At 43.6% G+C, this 24,138-nt stretch overlaps 1 protein-coding gene across 3 annotated transcripts in view; it reads left to right on the top strand.

The window, feature by feature from the left end:
• The window catches only part of MAPK14 (mitogen-activated protein kinase 14), a 57,792-nt gene that overhangs the window by 6,375 nt on the left and 27,279 nt on the right, over window positions 1-24,138 (top strand). The window contains exon 1 of one of the 3 annotated variants that reach the window (XM_029572786.1): window positions 19,328-19,397. The exons of the other annotated variants lie outside the window; for them this stretch is intronic. Coding sequence (XP_029428646.1) covers window positions 19,372-19,397 — 26 coding nt within the window. The 5' untranslated portion in view covers window positions 19,328-19,371. Of the gene's footprint in view, window positions 1-19,327; window positions 19,398-24,138 lie in introns of those variants that run through there. 3 annotated transcript variants of the gene reach the window in all.

The following is a 24,138-nucleotide window of genomic DNA, read 5'->3' as shown; positions in this document are numbered from 1 at the left end:
TTACTAAATAGCATTATTTTTTTCTGCGGCACAGAAATTATAGAAAAAACCTTTGTGCAAACAAGGAAATGTAGGAATAAGACTAAAAAGAGGAAAAATATGGTCTTTAAGCCTCCTGTGTAGTTTCTGTGTAGCATAGTATGCTGTGCATAGTTTTGCTTAAATTGAATTTAAGCAAGTGTGTAATGCAGCATTCTAAGCAAATAACTGACTTCAAACAAACTGCTTCTAATCCTGTCCCGTGGCTCCCAAATCAGTTCAAATTAACATATGGAAGCTTAATAAATGATCCCTCTGATGCAGCTGTACTCCTTGGGTATTAGAGCTGAAAGTAATAAGAGCAAAAGATGAGTTAGTATTAATGGCTTTCACATGCCACGAGATCAGGGCTTTGGTCATGGAGTCTGTGGCTTACATAGGGTTCGCCAGGTTTGCTTGCACAGTTGAAAAACATTTTAACATTTGCTTTAAATGAAATAGGAAGTACTGCTTCAGCTTTAAGGAACTTTTTTTTTTTTTTTCCATTTTGGAGCTGCTGGGGGGGAAATGAAGCAACAACACACCCTGCGCCTCTTCCTGAGGTTGAGTCAGAGACTACTGCACTTGTTCACTCTCCCTTTCTCTCAGTCTCTTTGAAATTGTGTAACATAAATGCATGTTTGGCCTGATAAAAAAAAAAAAAATCTTAACTTTTTGTGTGTTGATTTGTTGTGGTGCAGCGTGTTTTTCATATTTCTACTGAGATAGTTTAGATCAAAGTGGATTTGTCCCCATCTGCAGCCTATCATTGGAAGACTTTCCGTTTATTGAAGCTTCCATGGCTGTCTCTGGCATCTTCCCTAGGAAGGAAAACTGTTGTACTAGGAATTCATGAAATGAAACTTCAGGGGGGACCTATTTCCTCACAGAGAAGGGTGGTGGATGCCTGGAATGCTCTCCCGGAAGAGATGGTGAAGACAAAAACAGTAAATCAAAAGGGCATAGGATAAACACTGCAGATCCCTAGAGGCTAGATATTGGAAATGAAGAGGTGCATGGGGGTAACCTGAATGGAGCAGCGGGCACTATCATGAAAAGCTGGGCAGATTGAATGGACTGTTTAGTCTCTTATCTACCGTCATTCCTCTGTTACTATATTCCACTTGTGCCGTATGAAGTTCGGTCCCAGAGCTTTTGCCATTTGCAAAGTGCATAGGTTTATTGAAATGGTGAATGCTGTTGATACTCAGATTATCTTAAAATTAAAAGTGTGAGGGTGTCATCTTCAGTATGACCAAGTGTGATTGCTGCTGGGTTCTAAAGCCTGATTTTACTAGTCTGCATGGAATTGAATTTGACAGTTTTTGCTTAATCTTAAGTACTACCGTATAGCATTCGTGTAAAGGCTAGCTAGCAGGCGATCCTGTTTAACATGGTTGCTCAATTTCCTCCCAGTTTTGCTCTGCCTTATCGCATATTGCCTGTGGGAGGGAATGTATGGGAGGAGGCAAATGTTTTTTTTGCTGAAGTGAGTGGGTTGGACTTGCTTTTTATAATATGCGCCAAGAAAGCAATGTAGGCTGAGTGCTGAAAAGATTATTACTCTTGATTTGCTTTTCAGGTTCTCCTCTCGCAATGCTTGCTTCCTGTGTGTTTGCTATTGAAATTGGTGTGTAGTGGGCAATAGAGCGGAGTATGGAATTTTTTAGATAAAATTAGTTTGTAATAGGGTTTGGAGGATGGACTGTAAGCTCATCTTTAGCGTGAACAATCAAGTGAGCTGTGCTTGATAGTTTCCCCGAGAATAGAGCAATTTTGGAGTAGAAGAGGAAGCAAAGACATTTCGCTGTCTTCATATGTAGGGCAGTGGTGCCTCTGCCTATAGACTTTTGACCAGTGAGTGCATAGGGGAAAGCTGGGTACATTCGGGTGGTGTCAGTGCTGCTACAGCCTTTTCTTTTTCCCAATAGCAGTCTGTGAATATAAGCTCACTGAGACCAGCCGCAAAAAGTATATGCATAACTAGCCAGCCTGGCGAGCAATTTCTAAATCTGTATAGTGAGGGAGATGTATTTATTTTCAGAACTTTAAAATACAATTCATTTGTTCACTGCTTTCTGGATGCCTAACATAGAGGGTCATTTATCAAAGCGCGTTAGGGCCCTAACGCCCGCGATAACAGCATAACGCATGTGATAAATACCGCATTGCGAAATGCGTATGCAAATTTAAAATTAGTCAAGTGGGAGGAGTTTGGAAATGAAGTTTGGTTAACATTGCGTGCGATAACATAATGCACGATGTAACGCTGGAAATAACCACACCTTTTTTCTGTGCTTTATGCCTGCGATATTTATGGGATTTATCACAAATTCCAGTTCAAGAGGAGGAGAGCCTCTGTGGAGGCTCACTTGTATTTAAACATTTTATACCACCATTATGAACTTGGGGTGAGGTTTGTGGGGGTCAGCTCTGGGGGGGGGGCAGTTTTACATTTAGTGTCATACGTATGAACAAAACAGTTTCCATCAGTGAAGATTTAATGTGATTTGGAGTGATGAAAGGTAAAATTAAAAGTAGATTTGTACCATATTTTCTCTACCTAGCTTGATGCTCTCTCTACCTAGCTGCAATCAAGGTAGGTAGAGAGTAAAGTGTACAGATCTACTCTTTTACCTTTAATCCCTCCAAATCACATTAAAGCTTCACTGATGGTAACTGTCCTGTCCGTATGAATGACTGTGCATGTAAAACTGCCCCCCAGAACCCACCTCACCCTGAGTTATTAATGGCCCCTCTTACAGTGGTATAAAGAGTTAACTTTTGTGTGTGCTTCTACAGTCTCTCTCTCCCTCTGTCTCTATGTGAAAATTTATCGCACCCGAGTTATTTAACTTAATGATTAATCTAGGCCATAGATTGCTACAGTAAGATTGGTTGGATATTGAGCTCACATATAGTAAATTACAACTTCCCTGGTTTATTTTATGCTGAAAACCTTATTGCATTCCCATTTGGTGTTTGCCAAAGAGCTGTGTGAGTTTGAGTTGTGGCTTAGTGTTTTCCTGACATGTTCCAGTATGTAGGACAGCAGTGATTTTTTTCACTGTCAGCATAATGCAGCTGACCTGTGCTGCCTCAGTGTTGTATTTTGATTGCATATGAGATGTTTGCATGCATTACAGCCATTCAGCCCTTCCATTAGGAGCTGAGTGTTCTACTTGAGCAACCTGAAAAGCCAGGCCTGAGATCGTCACCAGAAACTGCATCACATTGGTTTTCAGTCAAATTGCAACAGGGGCATTTATTTGTTTTTTTTTTTTTTAAACAAAGCGTATGTGTATGTAAACACAGGCTCTACCAGCAGTACTAACTCATTTTATTTTATTTATTTTGTTGCTTTAATTTTAATAGGCATATCTGTAAATGAAGTGATTCCTATGGTTTTATTAGTTTGTAGTTTGTGTGCTCCTGGTGCAGCACTGTTGAGTCACTAGTATTTGTGTCATTAATAGTGAGACCACTCCCTGAATAGCACCTCCCAAAAACCATTTGTAGTTTAGAAGCAGGAAATCATAGCATAAACTAAACAATTTATAACCCGTGTAACCTATTTTAGCTTTCTGCAATATAAGTACAGTGCATTTTCTCTGTAAGCTCCATATTTTTAATTTAATTGTAAAGATGTGGTTTTGTTGTCATTTAAGATCTAGGAAATCATCTGCTAAGTATCCAAAGAGTGGTTATCTGTTTTTCTAAGATGAATAGAATATTCAGTTTAATTTGGATGAATGATTGGAATGTTAGGCCTTAATTCCTAAGCAATACCCTCATTATCCGCTCAGCTGTTTGGAATAGTCAGAGTTTTTGTGCAGGTTTACATACAAAATGTTCCATTGGACATAATCGCAGCATGCGCTCAAAGGGTTTGAATTAGTGAGCCTGAAATTTGTGAACAAAACCCTGACAATTGGTGCTGCTGCTCTTAAGTTTCAGACTTGTACTAATTCTGCCCCTTTGTGTGTGTGCAGGTTTAAAATATAATAAATGTATTTTTACTCATATTAATGGATATTTTCTGCCAGTTATTTTCCTCTCTGGGTTATAGATTTTAGTTTGAACCTTCAGCACCACCAAAGAGCAGATTTTGAAATTCCAGTAAATAACCTGCCAAACAGGATTATTATTTAATTTAAAATTATAAACCAGACATGCTTTATCTTGTCCCCCTGAGCCATTTTTAACCTGCTTGGCTATGTGTATGCCCTTGTAAGGGTTTGCTGCTTGGAATTTCAGATTTATTCTTTCCTACATAAAGAATTTAGATAATGTCTATTTCAGAAGTAAGATATCAAATTCCCTCTGGTCTCTGGAAATTTGACAATTTGGTCTATAATTCCAGTATTGGTAAAGAAGTCTATATCAAAATTATGTCCCCTGTATCCTGCACACATTCATAACAGGCCTTTCCAGCTACATTAGATTCAAGACAGGCTTGTCAGATGGCACATTTGTCGCTTGGTGTGTACATGGTTGACTTATAGGTTAGGTCTTTATCAGTTTAAACTGATTTTCACCAATAAAATCCCAGATATTTGCAATCGTAAAAATCCGTTGGAGAAGAGGCGAAATGCTGTGAAGAAAGAAGAGGGGAAGGATTGAGAAGAAACAGTGGAAGTGCTGAGAGGAGAATAAAGAGTGGAGATGCTGGGAGAATGTTTTTCAAATTTTCATCTAGACCAGTCCAAAAAAAAAAAAGAGAATCCCTGCTCTACCTGCAGTTGGACGAGGGTTGTATAGGCGCTAATTATGTGATTGAGGCTATTAGCATTCACTCCTGATGCCAAAAAAAAAATGCGTCTAGGACACACATTTAGCATTCAGAAAATAACGCCTGCCTGGAGCAGGCGTTAATTGCTGAGCGCTCCTTAAACCAATACAGAAAAGCAAAAAAAACTGCTTTTCTGTACTGCCTCCTACTTAATATCGTTGTGACTGTTCAGCACTCGCTTTCTCCGCCAAAATATTGCATCGGCCCCTGTGTGTCATTGGAGAATCCTCATGGTGGCAGAGCCTAGGAAAAAGGACATGCTGTGCAAGGCTTGTAACTTTCGGAAGGCACATCTAAGTATTGCAACTAAAAGAAGGCTTGGCATGAGCTTCACGGCAGTGAGTTCTTGGCCTTGATGGGGATCTTTGGCTGGGCACTATGTTTCTAGATCAGTTGCTGCTAAGGCCCACGACAGTCATCTTGCAACCGCGGAACAGTGAAAGAGATGTTGAGCTTCCTCCTCTTAGTCCCAAGGGACTGGAAAGTGATGCTGCAACAGTACCAAAAATGACACTGCTTCTACAAGTGAATGCCTGTCCAGGGTGGGATATTTCCTCTTTACCCTGGACGGTGATGTGTCAGGAATTTTGTAAAGGCTTGTGGGCCTTTTGTATATGTAAGATCTAGCACAGGTGGCTAGCTCAGGTTCTACCATTACTTCTACAGCAAAGGAATCCAGTTCAAGAAAAGGGCTCAGAACAGATGAGGTGGACTGAGGAGGAGTTTTCGCTTGAGTTAGTAGACCTCCACATTCATAAAATAAAGCGATACTGGAAGATTGAGACTAGGCGCCAGAGGCTTAGGGTGATAGCTCGATGCCAAATCTTCCATGGGGCAGAGTTTGGCCTAGAAATCTGCCTCAGGTTGCCTCTCTCTGAAGGTCTCTGACAGGAAGAGGTTTAAGTAGAATGAGGGCCTGGATATTGCTGAGGATTCTTTATTGGGTTCTGAGGACTCCCTGGGGGAATTCAGCGGCTAAAAGGATGCTTTCATGTAAATTGGATGAAGGCGAATTCCCTCTAAATGGAGAGGATAGCTTTCCATAGTTTTCAAGCTCTGCAGACCTTGAATAGCACAGAGAAGAAGGAAGAAACTTCTGCTGCTGCACGATCTGTATTGGAAAATCTGCTAAATCCTTTCCCTTGTAGTAAAGTGGAATAGGGTTTGTTTGCTCTGGAATGGGTTACTCCAGATGCATATTTCAAGGGGGCCGCTCATTGTCTGGGTTGTACGTTTTGTTGATTTAGGAAGGAGAGAAATTTTACTTCTTTTAAGTGGACTTTCTGATGTGCTCTGTAACCAAGTGGACCATCTTCCCTTTTACATTTATTAAAATTTATAAACCGCCTAACACTTAAAAAGGCCTAGGTGGTGAACAAAATAACATACACAATTTGAATCAGAAAACAAGAAATAAAAGCAACATACAATTAAAATTGAAATAAAAAGTTAAGATATGTTACAATGGTGCAAAAAAAAAAAAAAAAGAAATATTAAGTTAAAACAATTGATGAAGACGAGTTAAATGATAAAAACCAACTTAACCATAAGCTAAATTAAATAAAAAGGTCTTAATGCGTTTTGTGAATTGGTTGGGCGAATCCCAGCAAAAAGAGGCATGGTCTACAGAATGTTCAAAACAAATGGTGAAGCAGGAGAGGTTGTGGAATACTACGCAGGACAAGGTATCTCTTAAGATGATAAACTTCCTAATGGTTTCCCTTGTCGCTATGCCATGAAGTTTAACCACGGCTCCAAGAGCTCTCTTTTTATTTTTTATTTTTTTTTGGTAGTTGTGGATAAAACATACCTCTTCCATTGGGAAACAGTTTCACTCCTGGACTTTTTTCTGATGAAAGATTTTAGCATCGTCCACTTTTCTAGCCATCGGACTTTGCATTAGTTCAGATAAGAATAGTCCATGTAGTCACATCTTCTTTATTCTCTTTAATTCTGTAATCCCACTTTTATTTTTTTGTTACAGACTGTCTACTTAGGTATATTTTGCGCATACCATGACATGAATGAACCTTATTCCTTTCTTTGTGTTTATAACATTTTTGTCAAGAACCGAAAGACAGAAGAGGACTTATGAAGTTAATGTACACGAACCTCACTCTTAAGCAAGGCTTATGTTGAGGTATGCTCTACTGCTTATCATTTTTAAAGCACTACTAGACATACGCAGTGCTGTACAGGAACATTTAAAAGTCAGCCCATGCTCCATGGAGCTTAAAATATAGTCAAGACAAACATTCATGACAAATAAGAGTCTGTGGGGAGTGTGTTTTATTTTAGAGAAGTGTTTAGGATATAAAAGCATGCTCAAAAAGGTGAATTTTAAGACTGGACTTGATTTTGGTCAGAGAGGGAGCATGATGCACTGAATTAGGAAGTCTTTTCCATGCATATGGCCAGGGCTTAATTTGTGGGGGGAATGGACTGAAGTGGAGTTCCATCACTTCTTTCCAGATTTAGAGGCAGAACAGCTCCTCCTCCTCCTCCTCCATCTGTCTTAACTACAGCGGACATTCCGGAGGAGTTGGGCCGCAGGGATCAGCAGGTGGTGTTTGCTAGAGTATCTATACGTCCTTCTGGGCATACTTCTGATGCAGCCAGTGCCTGGGGGACCATCTGTTCCCCAGCGGCCACCAATGCCCTCCTCCAGAACGATTCGAGGAGGAAGAATCCGTGTGGCTGACAGTGCCCTTGGGGCCCTTAGTACCGCGGCTGGGGTTCCACAATCCCATTCCCAGACCATCAGGAATCTCGGTGCCGTTGATGCCCTTGGGGGCCATCTGCCCCCGATGCCAAAATGGAGAGGCTTGGGTAGGGACCCTCCACGCCGGTCCCCAAGGGACCTTAGTGAGGAGGAGCCCCCCCGTATGATCCCTGGGAAGATGACACATGTGGGCCTTCCTTGGAGCACTAGGACATCCTTTCTTTCTGAGGACCTTTCCTTTGCAGGCTTCATCCTGGCTATGGCCAAGGCCATCCCATTCCAGCTTCTCACTGAAGAGGACACTCAGCACAAAATGCTGGAGGTCCTCTAGTTTGTTGATGCCCCAAAGGAGATAGTGAATGTCCCAGTCCATGAGATCTTCAAGGAACTTCTCCTTAGGATCTGGGAGCACCCTGTGTCAGTTCCTCTGGTCAGTCGGAAGGTGGAAGCCATTTACCTGGTGCAACAAGCCTTGGGCTTTGAGAGGCGCCACCTCCCGCACCAATCTTTGGTAGTGGAGTCTGCCCTCAAGAAGGCCAAGTCCTCTCGTACCCATGCCTTTGAACTGCCAGGTCAGGAACATAGGGCCTTAGATGCCCCAGATAGGAAGGTCTTTCAGGGCATTATGCTCCTCGTCCGTATTGCATCTTATCAACTGTATATGACACAGTACCACCGGAACCTGTGGAAACAGGCCCAGGAATTGTCAGATCGCTTGCCCCAGCAGCAGCAGGATGTTTTCATGGCAGTATTGCAGCAAGGCCTGGAGGCGAGCAAACATGAGGTGTGGTCCACCTACGATGTTTTTGAAACTGCAGCAAGGGTGCCCACAGAATGGCCTTGCTTTGTGCCTCAGACCTCCAACCAGGCGACCTTCAGCATGGAGACTGCGTTAAGGCTCACTTGGTGAGAGCCATGGCAGCATCGGTAGACCACTTATGAGCGGTTCCTATTGCCGAAATTTGCAGAGCTGCAACATGGAGTTCCCTACACATGTTTGCTGCTCACTACTGCTTGGACAAGGATGGTTGGCATGACAGTAACTTCAGCCAGTCTGTCCTTCATAACCTCTTCCAGGCTTAAAAACCCAACTCTCCCTGCCTAGGGCCCGTTGTTTGTGTTCATGCTGTCTCCCTGTGTTACCAACAGCACTGCAGTTATTTTTGTGTCCGTTGGCACCTGGTTCGGTGCCTGTTGGTCATAAGCCTTACCGGGAGCAGCCTGTAGCTTGGTATTCACCCATCTGTGAGGACTACCATCCTGCTTGTTCTAGGAGAAAGCAGAGTTGCTTACCTGTAACAGGTGTTCTCTTAGGACAGCAGGAGGTTAGTCCTCAGGAAACCTGCCCGCCACCCTGCGGAGTTTGGTTCTGTTGCGTTTTGTTGTATTTTTTCGCTCGTGAATTCTATGTTACAAGACTGAAGAGGGACCCTGTGTGGATCTGGGCATGCTCAGTGTGCCAGTCAAAGTTCTAGAAAATTTGACCAAAGTTTTCCATGCCAGGCTCCATCTAATTGTCTCCCATCTGTGAGGACTAACATCTTGCTGTCCTAGGAGAACACCTGTTACAGGTAAACAACTCTGCTATATCTGCCTAGAATCTCATTCTCCAATAGACAACTAATCTTTTAAAAATTTTGTACCACCAGTCCCCTCTCTCTAGGGGACAAGAATATCTTAAATGTGCTCATAGCCTAGAGGTTTGTGATCTGCATTTGTTTACAAGGCAGGGCTAGACATTCTGCTGAAAGTAACTCTGAGACCTTGAAGGGAAAATTAAGCCGCCTTGATACCTAGTACAGTATTGGAAGTAGAATTTGAAGGAACTGCATTCATATTCTGTGAAAGACAGTGCATTAGCTGACCTAACCTTTGCACAGTGAACTTTTGAGAGCTGAAGTAAGACAAAAGAGAGATTTTGCAAAGGAGGATAAACATTATTGGCAAGAATATTCTGGTTGCTGTAGCATTTGTTCCCTTCTATATGCATACAGTTCTTAAGCACCTCTTTGAAATGTCTAGCAAATAGCTGATTGGTGCATCCCAGTTTAATTTAAATGATTTCCAGATTTAAATATTTGGTGGTTTTCCCTGCGGTGTCTGTAAAGTGTATCTTGGGAAAAAGACTTGTGAGCTTTTGCTAGCATATGGTAGCAGAGCAGTTCAATAAAAGGATTCTGGGTGGGAATTTTTCCAAAAGATCTTCTGTCAGAGCTTTGTGAAAACCAGTATCTCTCATGGAAAGAGAATGTGTGGCTTGTTGAAACCTGCTGCTTCAGTTAGTTGTGATGCTGGCACTGCATAATTTATTCAGGCGATCTACACAGCGAATACAAATCCACTCTGGCCTCTCTTTGGCTAACATGGGAGGCATATCTGCTTTCTATATTTTCCACAATCTGCAGTTAGGGGCAAGAACCACTCGAGAGTTCTTACCTTCAAGAAGGTTTTTAATAATCAATCCCCTGCCGATTCCTCTGAGTCAAACTCCTGTCATCATGCCTTATGAACCTTCCCTCGCTCAACCTGATAGCAAGGGAGTTCAACACTCAGTTCTCGTTCCACTGTTCAAAGGAATCCAGAGCATCTTCCAATTGACTGTACTTAACCAGTCAATTGGAAGATGCCATATGCAAGGTTGCTACCAAGTTCAATCACTTTTGATTGTTGCTTTTCCTATCCTTTCATGTGCCAGGAGCCTTCGTGTGAAAGTTAACTCTCATTTAACGTTCTTCTCTCATTAAATCTATTGTCAAAGTAGGGTTCTTTAAATTGCATTTTCTTTATGGTATTACACAGATTCTGGTGTCCCTCAAGGATCAGCTTTATCTGCCATTTTATTTAATCTTTACATATTATCTCTGTTATCTTCTTTCTGGTCACAACATAAAATTCAAAATATACGCAGATGACATCCAATTTATTTCCCGTCAATAGGCTGAATTAGCCATGCTGTCATGGGAACTGTCAATCAGGCCCAGGAGGCGGAGCTTCAAGGTGATGTCATAGTTTTGCTCTGAGGCTGCTGAGTTCTCGTGCTGGAATGGAATCGATTCTCCTTAGTCTGTTTTTCCGCGCGTGGAATCGCACGCAGAGTTTCATACCTCCTCAGCTCTGAAGAGTGAAAAACTACAAAAAACATCCAACAATGAAGGAACACGGTAGGAAAGATGGAGGATGGCCCTCGGGCTTCAAACCGTGCCCCTGCAGCAAAGTCATGTCCATCACGGATGGACATGACTGATGTTATCGGTGTCTGGGCCCAGACCACCTGATTCAAACCTGCCCGCTCTGCGGCAAAATGTCCCCCAGAGCGCGCCGTCAGCATCACGAAAAGATGACAGCGCTGACAGGGCTCTTATGCTCCGCCCCCGCAGATGCGTCGAGCGTCGTCGTTGGAACCGGCGACATCCAAGTCGGGCGAGGAAAGACGGAAGAAGCCCAAGCATGACAGGCCTCGAGGCTGAGACCAAAAATGCGCCGACCATCATGGTCGTGACGCGTTAACAGCGTCGGGGAGCCCGTACAGTCAAGAAGCCCGCGCCGCAAACCGAGGCTTCGGTCAAGCCGCATGGCACACATGCATCGAGAAGCGCCTTATGGGCACAGACGCATGGCGTATCCTCATCGGCGCCGAGATAGGGTGCATATGTATCCACGGCGCACCCAGTCCAGCAACTCTTGAAACGGTGCCAACACAGAAGCGAACTGCGAAGACGGTGCGCGCCGGGGAGAAGCATGATACCAGGACACATGTGCAGGCGATACCTAGGCAGTGATCATCGCACCCGCGGCGCATATCGACACAGGAGCATGTGAGAACACACAAACCGTCTCCAGTACTTCTGATCCCGGCGCCATCGCAGGCATCGATGCCTGGGCTGAAAGCAGCCTACAGGGTGACACAGCCAGCAGCAAAACAGGGGGCATCAACTAGTGCACATCCAAGTTGCTCAGGTTTGTCGTCCCAATCCTAGAGCGAGGCACACCCATAGTCACATCGGTGTCCTCTGGATCCTCCTTGCCATCCCTGCAGGTTTTCTTAGACCTCTCCTCCACGTCGCATCACAGATCCACAGGGGATGTGCTTCAGGAGCCCCTCTCGAAAAAAAACAAAATTATCAAAGATCACTCGGGCGACCCGTTCCCTCACACCACTGCCAAACTCAGACATTCTCAAAGTGGCGGTACCACCGGGACACCCCTCGGCATCACCTCGCCCTCCGATGCCTCCTCAAACAAAGGAGGCTTTCTTTAATTTGTCCATGGTGCTCTCAGGCTTCCATGAAATCATCAAGCTTCCTTCCATATGCCGGGTTCCTCGCCGAGTAGGGATGGACAATCTCCACATCCCTCTACTCATAAGTCGCCCTCAAGATCCAGGTCACCATCTCCACGGGCCCAATCCCGCCGCCACCAGGAGTACCGCCTGTGTCAGACCCCATCGTTCAACCAGTCTCTCTGGTGGTCCCAACCATGTCCTCTGATTCATCCACGGGCTACCCCTCTGACCCAGGAGAGGGACCTGCAGAACCTTACTCCCCACCGGAGGACTTAACATAGCCAAAGTTTTTGGATAAGATGAGCAAGACACTCAACATACAGATCCAAAAGGTGCCAGACCCAAGAGCCGACACTCTTGGTCTCTTAAAGATTTTCGACCTACCATCAGAACCCACCGCTCTACCCACACATGAGGTATTCAATTCAGTTCTGGACAAATCCTGGGAGATACTCTTCACACTCCCAGTGGTGTCTCGAAAGACGGACCTCAAATATAAGATGTAACCGTCACCTTATTATGCTTCCCCTCAGTTACCACATGCTTCCATTGTCGTGGTGTCCGCAATGGCTAAGGCCAAAAAATCCAAACTCCATTCCACAGCATCCCCTGGGAGGGACCTGCGCTCCTTGGATGAGTTTGCGAAGCGAGCGTTCCAGTCTTCAATGCTGGCAGCCAGAATCAACCATCATCAGTTTTACATCGTACAGTACATCTGAGTTGATCCAACGCATAAAGGACATGTCCCAGTTTTCGGAACCCCCTTCCAAAACCCCGGACCTAATCCGAGACATGGAGGAGGCCACCTGGCATCTCTTAAGAACAGTTTATGAGGGATTTGAAATCTCCACGCGCACCTCTGCAGTGTTGATCGCAGCACGACGTATGGCCTGGCTTCGAGCAAGTTCCATTAGGAATGACGTACACAATAAATTGGCTAACTTACCCTGTAAGGGAGACAATTTGTTTGGTACTAGATTCCAGGAGACCGTAGCCCAACTTAAGGAACAGTCAGTGGTGGTACAATCGCTCATCGCTCCACAACCGTGCTCCTCGACACGCAGATATTATGCTCCTCCCAGGAGGCAGACTTTCCAACGGAGAGCATACCGCCCGTATGTGTCATACAGACCTACTCCTTATCAACCTCCGACTAGGCCTCAGAACCAGTCTTCGCAAATTCCAAGGGGTCATCCCCACCCACAGTGCCCACAAGCTCAACAGCCAGCAACCTCCAATAAACCGGCCCAGTCTTTTAACTACACCCACGCCACCATCAGAAACAGTGTTAGCAGGGGGCATACAGGCGCACATCCAACACTGGCGGGACATCACGACGGATCAGTGGGTGCTGGATATTGTTCGTCTTGGTTACCAGATCCCCTTTCCCTCCCTACTTCAGCTCCCTCACTTGTCATTCAGAGGGACCAAGTCCAATCTCACCCTATTGGAAAGAGAAGTTTCCACCCTGTTACAGCAAAGGGCGATTCAATGCATTCCTCCATCCCAACAGAATACAGGGTTCTACTCCCTCCCCCCCCTACTTCCTCATACCCAAGAAATCGGGGGATCTCCGTCCCATCCTGGATCTTCGGAACCTCAACAAATACATTGCCAAAGAAAAGTTCAAGATGATATCACTAAAGGCCATCTTGCCTCTGATCCAACCCAGTGCGTGGATGTGTTCAATAGGGATGCATACACTCATATTCCAATGCATCCTTCCTCCTGGCAATACCTGTCTTTCCAAGTCAACAGCCAGCACTTCCAATACAAGGTACTCCCCTTTGGTCTCTCAACAGCACCTCATGTGTTCACCAAGTGCATGGCAGTGGTGGTGGCGTTTCTCAGACAACAAGGCATAATCATATTCCCTTATCTCAATGATTGACTAATTGTGGCTTCCACCCCAATTACACTCTGCCAACACCTCCACACCACAATATCTTGCCTCAACAAATTGGGTCTAGTGGTCAATTATCAGAAATCCCACCTGCAACCATCTCAACGACTTCAATTCATAGGGGCCTGCCTGGACACGGTCAAACAGAGTGTTTCTGCCTCAGGACAGACTGTCCACCATGCGCCAACTTTTTCGACGTCTCAAACTCACCCCATTCCCATCAGCCCGTCAGGTATTAACTGTCCCGGGGCATATGGCGGCATCGATCCACACAGTGTCCAATACACGTCTACATATGAGGCAGATTCAGTGAGATCTCAAGAAGCAATGGAAGCAACATTCACAGCCGTTGACATACAAACTACGCTTAACGAGGGGCATGGTCCAAAAACTAGACTGGTGGCTACAATGCTCAACACTCACCATGGGCACCCCATTTATCCTGCTCCCGCACAATGCAGTACTCACCACGGATGCCTCTCGCAAAGGATGGGGAGCGCATCTCAACCATCTACAAACTCAAGGTCAATGGACCAGACAAGAGCAGTCCTACCAAATCAACTTCCTGGAACTACGAGCGATACGGTACACCCTCAGAACCTTTGTTGCTCACCTCCAGGGTCACCGAGTAATGGTGTATACAGACGATCAGGTAGCCATGTTCTACATCAACAAATAAGGAGGATCGGGCTCCTGGATCCTATGCAAAGAAGCCCTCACCATCTTCAAGTGGGCCAACAGTCACTCCATTCAGTTACAAGCAACTTATCTACCTGGCATTGCCAACACTCAAGCGGACAAATTGAGTCGAGTGTTCCACCGGCACGAATGGTCCCTCCATCACGAAGTGGCGGAGATCCTCTTCCACAAGTGGGGAAGACCTTCGATAGACCTCTTCGCCACCAAATTCAACCAGAAGGTGGCCCGCTTTTGCTCCGTGTGGCCCAGTCCCTGCAGGGATGCCCAGGATGCCTTTCTCATACCATGGACAGAACCGCTGATGTATGCGTTTCCACCGATTCCGCTCATCACACGTACTCTACAAAAGTGCATGCAGGACAGGGCTCAACTAATTCTGATGGCACCTACATGGCCTCGACAGCCATGGTACACACACCTACTGCAGCTATCAGACGCACCGCTGCAGCTACGGCAACGCGAAGACCTCCTGTCCCAAGAGCAGGGAACTCTGCTCCACTCGTCCCTGCATCTAACAGCTTGGAGGTTGAACGGGTCTTTTTCTCTGAGCAAGGTTTCTCCATCACAGTCCAGGACATAATGTTAGAATCCCGGAAACCATCCACCAGATGCAGTTACTAATTCAAATGGCAGAGATATGCGACATGGTGCGGCTCCAAAGGTTTAGACCCGCTCACCTATGCACCTGACAAGTTATTAGACTATTTACACACCTTGTATACCGCAGGGTTTGCCAATGCCTCAGTCAGGGTTCACCTAAGTGCCATTACTGCCTTCCAAAGGCTCTATGAAGGCCAACCGATTTCACTACACCCGTCCGTCTAGATTTATGCGAGGTCTAGTTCATCTTCGACCACCAGTCTCCAAGCCTCCAATACCCTGGTATCTCAATTTGGTTCTGGAACAACTAATGTTACCACCATTTGAGCAAATGGACTCAGCACATATTAAATTCCTTACTTGGAAAGTAGTATTCTTAACAGCGGTTACATCGGCCCGACGTGTAAGTGAATTACAAGCATTGGTACGTTATAGTCCATATCTCCAGTTTTACCACCACAAGGTTCTTCTACGTACTCATCCAACTTTTTTACCGAAAGTTATCTCCCAATTCCACCTCAACCAGTCCATTGAGCTCCCAACGTTTTGTCCAAAGCCTCATCGCAACGAACGGGAGAAATGACTGCACACCTTGGACTGTAAAAGAGCATTGGCGTACTATTAGTAACGAACCAACTCGCAGACCAGACCTTCACAGCTCTTTGTCTCCTTCAACCCCAATGCTCCGGGTCTACCAGTAGCCAAGCGTAAGATCTCTAGCTGGATAACCCAGTGTATACAATTCTGTTACGAAAAGCTACAGTGCAAGCTGTCTTCTCAGCCCACAGCACATCAAACACATGCAGTGGCAATTTCCCTGGCTCACCTTCGACACATAGCGCCATTGGACATCTGCAAGGCTGCCATGTGGGCATCTCTTCATACTTTCACTTCCCATTACTGTCTGGATTAACAGACCACGGAAGATGCTAAACTGGGAAGAATTCTTCTACAAACCTTATCCACAGAGTAACTGAGTCGACTGTCACTCATTTTCATCACACTTCAGAGATATCGGAGACTAACAGATTTTCCTTCAGTGTGATGTGGAGCTTAGGACTCCCATGACAGCATGGCTAATTCAGCCCTGCTATCGACAGGGGAAAAAGCAAGTTTGCTTACCGTAAACGGTGTTTCCGTAGATAGGATGAATTAGCCATGCTGACCCACCCACCTCCCTGAACAGTCGACTCTGCCTTACGACCACGTTTGCTTAATCGCAGACTGAGGAGAGTCTATTCCAGCGCGGGAACTCGCATGCAGCTTCAGAGCAAAGCTGACATCACTTTGAAGCCCTGCCTCCCAGGCCTGATTGACAGTTCCCATGACAGCATGGCTAATTCATCCTATCATCTACAGAAATACTGTTTTCGGTAAGCAAACTTGCTTCTCTACCTTATACACCTTTTGAAGTAATACCCTTTCACTATTCAATCTCTATTTAAAATCAATAAAATCCTCGATGTCACATAATCGGCTCACCCTCAATTCTGCAAAAACTAAAATCTCTTATCTGTCAATCATCCCCAATTCTTCATATGCTCCATCTTCAGAATTTATATTTGATAACATCTCTATTCCAAAAGCCAGACAGGCATGTAACTTGAGCATTACCATAGATTCCTACTTATCCATGACAGCCAATATTTCATCAGTAACAAAAACCTCCTTCTGTAAAATACAACTGTTAAAAAAAAATAATTTAAAATTAAAATCTATGTTGTACCATAAAGCTTGTAGAACAGAGCAGAAGTTGTTAATCTTAACTGGTTTATCTACTGCCACTTGCTCTACTTAGGTCTTCCTGACAACTAGTCCAGAATGCAGCAGCCTGTTTATTAACCAACACTAATCGAAAAGATCATATTACTCCAATTCTAAAACATCTCCATTGGTTACCAATACATCAACGCATTCAATATAAGGTTTTACCAATTATTCACAATCTACTCCAAAATACATCAACCATGTGGCTATGTTCTTCTCTGCGTCTCTATCAACCCCCACACCACCTACACTCTCTAGACAAAAGCTATTTAGAGATACCAAACATCAAAATAGCAAGACTAGACCTCACCTGCAAATGTGCTTTTTCCATAGCAGGCCCCATACTTTGAAATTCATTACCAAACTTTATACGATTACTCACAAACACAAAAGAATTCAAAAAGGCCATAAAAACCTACCTCTGTTCTTTAGTCTTTGCTGAACCTCAACCATGATAGCCACCTTCCTTCTGTTTATATTGAACTCTATATGTTAATATGTTTGTTTTTAATTTGCTTATTTTTTCATTTTTCTTCTTACTATATTATGATTGTTTTTATGTCAGATTTTAATTATGTATGTTAAATCTTGTAAATCTTGTTTTTAAATAAAAATTAAATCTGCTGAACTACTCAGATTCCTTATTGTTCAAGCTTGTGTTCTTTCGTTGATAGATTTTTGCAATCCTTCCTATCTTGGGCTTTGTTCATCTTCACTAAGGTTTCTTCAATTAACCTTGAAATTTGGCCACATGCTTAATCTCAGGAAAGAGCTGAAGCTGAAGATATTACTCTAGTGCTAATGGACCTTCGTTGGTTTATTGTTTTCCATTGAGATCCATAGCAGTTTCTCATGATGGTTCACAGGCTAATAAATTCTGATTCCATGCCTTGGATGAATGCATTACTGTGTTTGTACCAACCTACACAGACTCTCAGATCCTCACAGATAGGTCTTTTTGGACATACCATCTCCCAGTTGTGATGGAGAAGGTACAGAGAAGGGCAACCAAAATGATAAAGGGGATGGAACAGCTCCCCTATTGAGAAGTATACCAACATGGAGAAGGAAATCCCAGAAGCCTCTGCGTGTCTTTGGCCTGCCTGAGCTGAATGGACTCTGAGTGACTTAAGGCTGAAGAGGTTAGGGCTGTTCAGCTTGGAGAAGAGACGACTGAGGGGGGATATGATAGAGGTCTTGAACGAGTAGATGTGACTCTGTTATTTACACTTTCGGATAATAGAAGGACTAGGGGGCATCCCATGAAGTTAGCAAGTAGCACATTTAAGACTAATCGGAGAAAATTCTTTTTCACTCAACGCACAATAAAGCTCTGGAATTTGTTGCCAGAGGATGTGGTTAGTGCAGTTAGTGTAGCTGGGTTCAAAAAAGGTTTGAATAGGTTCTTGGAGAAGTCCATTAACGGTTTTTAATCAAGTTTACTTAATTTTATTTATTTATTTATTTTTTAGGGAATAGCCACTGCTATTAATTGCATCAGTAGCATGGGATCTTCTTAGTGTTTGGGTAATTGCGAGGTTCTTGTGACCTGGTTTGGCCTCTGTTGGAAACAGGATGCTGGGCTTGATGGACCCTTGGTCTGACCCAGCATGGCAATTTCTTATGTTCTTACTTCATTATTGGATGTCCCATTTTATGGAGGTTTTGCTGGTACTTAATTCCTCCAGTTTTGGATCCTCCTGTATTATGCGACCTCATGGTTGAGCTGATGATGTTGTTTTCTTGAAGTATCTTACCTGCAACGTGATGTTCCTGGTCATGTTCTCTTCCTCTACACAAGTCAGCAACTACAATCCTTTCATAATAAAAGGGTGTTCCACATCCATCTTATATTTCTCCTCAAGTGTCCTCTATTTTCACCAAAATCATGCCACATGTTTTGATGACAGAAGGTTTTTTCATTTGGTCCTCTGTGAGATGGACATCCCATAACACTGGAGCAGAGTTTTACCACAATCTAGGTTGATCAGCTGTGTGTTATACAAACCCATCAGGCTATCGATAGCAGTGACCATTTATTCCTTGTCCAATGTGCTGTATCGCACACTGTCATGCAGTTACCAACTTTCTCCAGACACATCAAATTAGACCATACCTTTTTGTTCTGAGAGCTTTTTCCACAGTAATAGTCTGTAAAGCAGCAGCTTGGTTGTCTGTACATTCCGCTACTGTCTGGACAACCTCTCAAGCTGCGACAGTAAATTTGGACAGCTGTTTTATGTAGCCCATTGAATAGTCCACTCTCCATGGTGGAGTGCGGGTTGCTTACTAAATAAACATTCCACTGCAATCCCCAGCTTGGGACTCCCCTTATGTAATGGCTAATTCAGCCTGTTTTATTGACAGAAAAACCAAGTTTGCTTACTGTAAATGGCGTGTTCCATGGAATACCCACCCATCTCCCTGGAGAGTTTACATAGCTAGATTTAGCTCTGATAAAGATTGGAGGAGGCTCGTGAGACAATGCCTGCGCAGGAACTCCCACACACGTTCACTAGAGATCAAAACTCTACTAGCTTGGAGAGACTAGTCCGTTTGGTGCTGCTGAATGACATCCCACACAGGTAATGGCTAATTCATCCTGCTATTTATGGTAAGCAAACTTGCTATATCTCAAATATTGACTTGGTTATTAATGGTGTTAAGTTATCAAGCCCAGCATCAATAACTTGTAAGCTGTTGCTTGCCTACTGTGTGGTGCACGTCTGCAGGTGCAACTTATACATGAGAGCTGTTATTTGCTGTGTCCTCATATAAAGTTTGCAGACAAATTGCATAGAGAAGAGAGTGGTTTCATAATTTTCTACCGTTTTGTTGCTGGGGCCTGCCTGTTTCTCTGAGGTTTCCTCTTGGGTCAGGGACAGATTTAGGATTTTGCCAACCCTAGGCTCTTTCTGTGCTTTCATCCCCCCACATCATGTAAGGATCTGTTACGGGGTATCAGAAGATTGTTTTCTGCTGAATGAGATTCAGCAGAGCTGGAACACAGCAAATCTTAGCCAGCCTGCTGCGCTGCCCCTAAATAGTTGCCACCCTAGGCACAAGCATAATGACAAATCCAGGGCTGCTTGAGTGGGTAAAGATGATAGAATTGAGTTTGTCTTCTGGATTAGAGCTCTCAGACATTCACTTTACTGGGTTTCAACAAGAACAACATGTTTGTGTCTTTTCCTTTTTTTGGATTCAGACAGGAGACTGGGTGTACTGTTAATTGTGCATTCCTTCCTGAGGCCAGATTGGATCATGTGCTTTAACACATGTACGGAGAATTTATTAAGAATGGGTTTGAATAAAATTTCCTCCCTCCTGGCTCTCCTAATCTGTTACCACAAGAGTGTGTGTTCCCTCCCTTTTCTTCTGTCCATGCACGAATTCTGAAGCTCAGGATTGTGGGGTTGCTAGAAAATCAACCTGGGTGGTGATCTGAATATAAACTTGTTACTTATCATTACACGACTTACTGCTTTTCTTTAATTTGTTTGGTTTTGACCCAGCAGTTTTTCTGCCCTGTCCAGGGCTGGGATCTGCCACCACAAAGTTCTTTCACAACTACCTGTGGATTTTTTTTTTTTTTATTTCCCCTCGCAACTTTATCAGTCCTATGACTACAGCAATAAACTCTGAGCAGAGTGGCCACACACCAGAGCTCTAACAGCACCCCCATAATCATAAACCTTAAATCCAGCCACTATTTGTTGCTGTTATGCAGTGTCAGGGGCTCCCAGCCCCACCCCTACCCCCAAGAGGTTGTGAATGCTATTTTGGTAGCATCCTCAGACCTGGTAATCAAACCCAGATCCTCCAAATGGCAGAGCACAGTACTGCCATCAGGCCAGCCATGAGTGCTTATTGCAGAATGGCCTGGTTGTTTGGGTCTAATTATTATAATAGAGTATTGGGTTAATATTGAGAGAGGTGAGATGTGCGGAATGCTTTTATTTATTCATTTCTTATTTGCCAAAGACCCAAGGTGAAAATTATAGAACTTGCTATGTAGTACAAAAGAATTATACATGTAAAGTAAACCTCTTGCACATGTTAAATGGACAAAATTTATGACATTCATCAAACATTCTTTATTGATTCAAACATTGTAACTGGAACATTAATGGCACTTTTTGATAGAAAGTACTTCCCTATACAATTTTAACATTACTTTACGTGCCTATATGTAAACCGTTGTGATGGTACTTAACAACGGTATAGAAAAGATTTTAAATAAATAAATATCAGTTAATAGCATAAAAGCATATACAAATAAAAATTACTGAAAAAAAATTTCCCAGAACCCTGAATTCAGAATCTCAACACAAGCTCCCATTCAAGATTTGAAGAAGTCAAAGTTTCCTAAAAGTTACAGACACATCTTGCAAATATGTAGGCAAGGAATTCCATAGACCAATAAAGCAAGAGGGTAGGCTATCTAAGAAAGCCGTTTAGGCAAATATGTAGATTAGACGCCGAAGATTGTCCAAGTATGAGCTTTATTTCAATGGAGACATAAATATGTATGTTTCGCCCCCCTTGGGGCTGCCTCAGGGGCTGTATATAGATGAACAATATATACCAGATTGTTCTCAAATTTAATGCATCAAACATCTAGTGGTCAGGTGGTTCGAATCTCACCGCATTCTATTGTGGTCTCCGCTCAGATATAGCTATATATCTCAGAAGAATTGAACACCCTTTTTAACACTGCCTCTCATTTAAATTTTGCATTGGGCACCCAGGGTTGTGGCTGCACATGCATTAGGAAAATGGGCACTTGCATGTGTTTTATCATCTTATTGTATTGGCCCTTTCAAGGGTAGAATTGTCATTTGGTTGAATATGGTGAGGACAGCATGAGTATCTGTTAGTTGTAAAACTGAAATCAGTAGATAGCTCAAGGCTCTAATACAGAAACTAAGGGAGGTGGGGTGCATTTTGCAAAAATTGAGGTCGCTGGTATTTGATCCTTGGTCTAAATATATGGCATGGGGGTTGTGTCTCAGCATCTTTGCACAAACCTTGTACATTTATAGGATAAAAAGACATTTTGAGTTGTTCTGTATGTGTACTAGAAAATGTGCATCGTTCAAGTCAAAAACAGTAAATTCTTCACTGAAGATGCTTACAAAAGTGTATAGGACAGTATCAAAAACTTTGCAGAAATCCAAATAAACCATACTCCCAGTTTAATTTTTTAGTTACCCAATCAAAGAAATTGATAAGATTTGCTTGACAAAGTCTTCCTTTTGGTAAAAGCCATGTTGCCTTAGATCCTTTAACTCTCTCTGCATACCTGATAATTTACTATCCTTCTTTCATTAGAGTTTCCATTAATTTTCTTATCATTGAGGTAGAATCAGTCTGTAGTTTCCAAACTTCATAAAGGGACAATCCATGCCCTTTTCCAGTTTTGTGGAACCACTTGAAATTGAAAATACGCGAATGTCGAAAGCTCAGCCAGCATGGAAAGTATGGGCCATGTGATGGGAGTGGGTAGGTTTCAACAGTAGGCAAGAAGGGACCAGTCGCAGAAAAAGCCTCCAGGACATAGAAATAGAGCAGGAAAAGGGTGGGCGGCACCATTTTAGCACAGAGCAGGATAACTGAAGCCCCATCCACCATGCATGCCTGATACTTTGGATGCAATTCCAATATTGTTCTCTGCTTCAATGGCAAGAGGTAACAGGGAATTGGACTCAGCAACCAATAAGGGCCCAGACTTTTAAGGGGGAGACCTGTATGGCTCCGCAGATGCTACCATAAGCTTGCTGGGCAGACTGAATGGACTGTTTGGTCGTTTTCTGCCGTCATTTCTATGCCCATCAGGGACCACGTGTGAGGATGAGATGGAGGGATTTATTGCAGCAGCGGCAGCTCCTCATGAGTGCAAGAAGAGAGCAACTTTTTCTCAGGTGCCATTGGATTGAGGGCGGGCTGGGCCAGTTACAGCTATGTGAACTCTAGCGATCCAGGTCCCCAGTAGGAGGAGGGGGATACCTGAGCGGTTAAGAATGATGTGGTTTTAGTGTTTTTCTCAGGCCGTGGGAGGGGTGGTCTGGGTGAGGCTGTATAAAAAGCGAGATGGCGGCAAATGGCGCACAGAGTGGCTGTTGTCGCGTGCCCTTAGTAGCAGCGTTTACAGAGCAGGATGCTGCTGGGCAACAGCCTTGCTAGTTGAAGAATTAATTAGATTCAGGTTGCATGGGTCATGTTTCCTCCTTCCTCCCCCCGCTTTTGATGAGGGAAGATTGTGTAGTTTTGTGTAAAGTAGAATTCTGTATTTCATGTATGACTAAAGTGCTGCTGTATCCATTTTCATTCACTGAATAAAGATCCATATGTTCATACAGAATGACATTTTTATTGGCTTAAAGGAAAAGGGTATGCAAGCCCAGGTTGAGTTCCACTTTTTAAAAGAGGTTACACGTTAATTAATGGAGCCTCGACTGAAGGAAAGGGTAGTGAAGGGTCTGGAGTCCAGTGAGTTCCAGGATCCAAGACAGCATGGCTCTACCAAATTATACTCTGAGGGGTTTTCCTTGATCATTTAATGGAACGGCCAGTGAAAAACCTCATGGTGAAAGAGATGGGCTTAACCTGGATAGATAAGAGGCCTTGCTCCGGTTCACCTTTTCATACTCGTTCCTACAGCGAGTATGAAAAGGTGAACCGGAGCCATGCTGTCTTGGATCCTGGAACTCACTGGACTCCAGACCCTTCACTACCCTTTCCTTCAGTCGAGGCTCCATTAATTAACGTGTAACCTCTTTTAAAAAGTGGAACTCAACCTGGGCTTGCATACCCTTTTCCTTTAAGCCAATAAAAATGTCATTCTGTATGAACATATGGATCTTTATTCAGTGAATGAAAATGGATACAGCAGCACTTTAGTCATACATGAAATACAGAATTCTAAGCAGCTATCTGTGTACATAAAATGAGAGAGAAATCTTTTTAACTCTCTCCTAGCAGTCCTTGCTTGATGTAGCACATCCCAGCCTGTACTTTCATGTAGAGCACAGAAATCCACCTTTTCAGAGGCTAATATAAATATTTATTTTCCATGCTTACATTATCGGGTCAAGGCATCCTGCAGCCAGTATTGGAGAAAAGCAGAGGCTGAATATCAGCAGTCTCTGAAAGACTAAAGGGCAGCTTTCCACTATTTTAGTGAATTATAAGATTTGGAAAATCCAATCAGTGTAGCTAAACATTATTTTTAATGAGTCATTTACTTTATGTTCTTTCCCCATGCAGTTTCCTCCTGATCCTTTGGATTTCCATCTCCATAGTGTTTCTCAGAGGACAAGCAGGATGGTTAGTCCTCACACATGGGTGACATG

Source organism: Rhinatrema bivittatum, chromosome 12, assembly GCF_901001135.1.
Source record: "Rhinatrema bivittatum chromosome 12, aRhiBiv1.1, whole genome shotgun sequence".
NCBI lineage: Eukaryota > Metazoa > Chordata > Amphibia > Gymnophiona > Rhinatrematidae > Rhinatrema > Rhinatrema bivittatum.
This window is presented reverse-complemented; position numbering and strand designations above follow the sequence as displayed.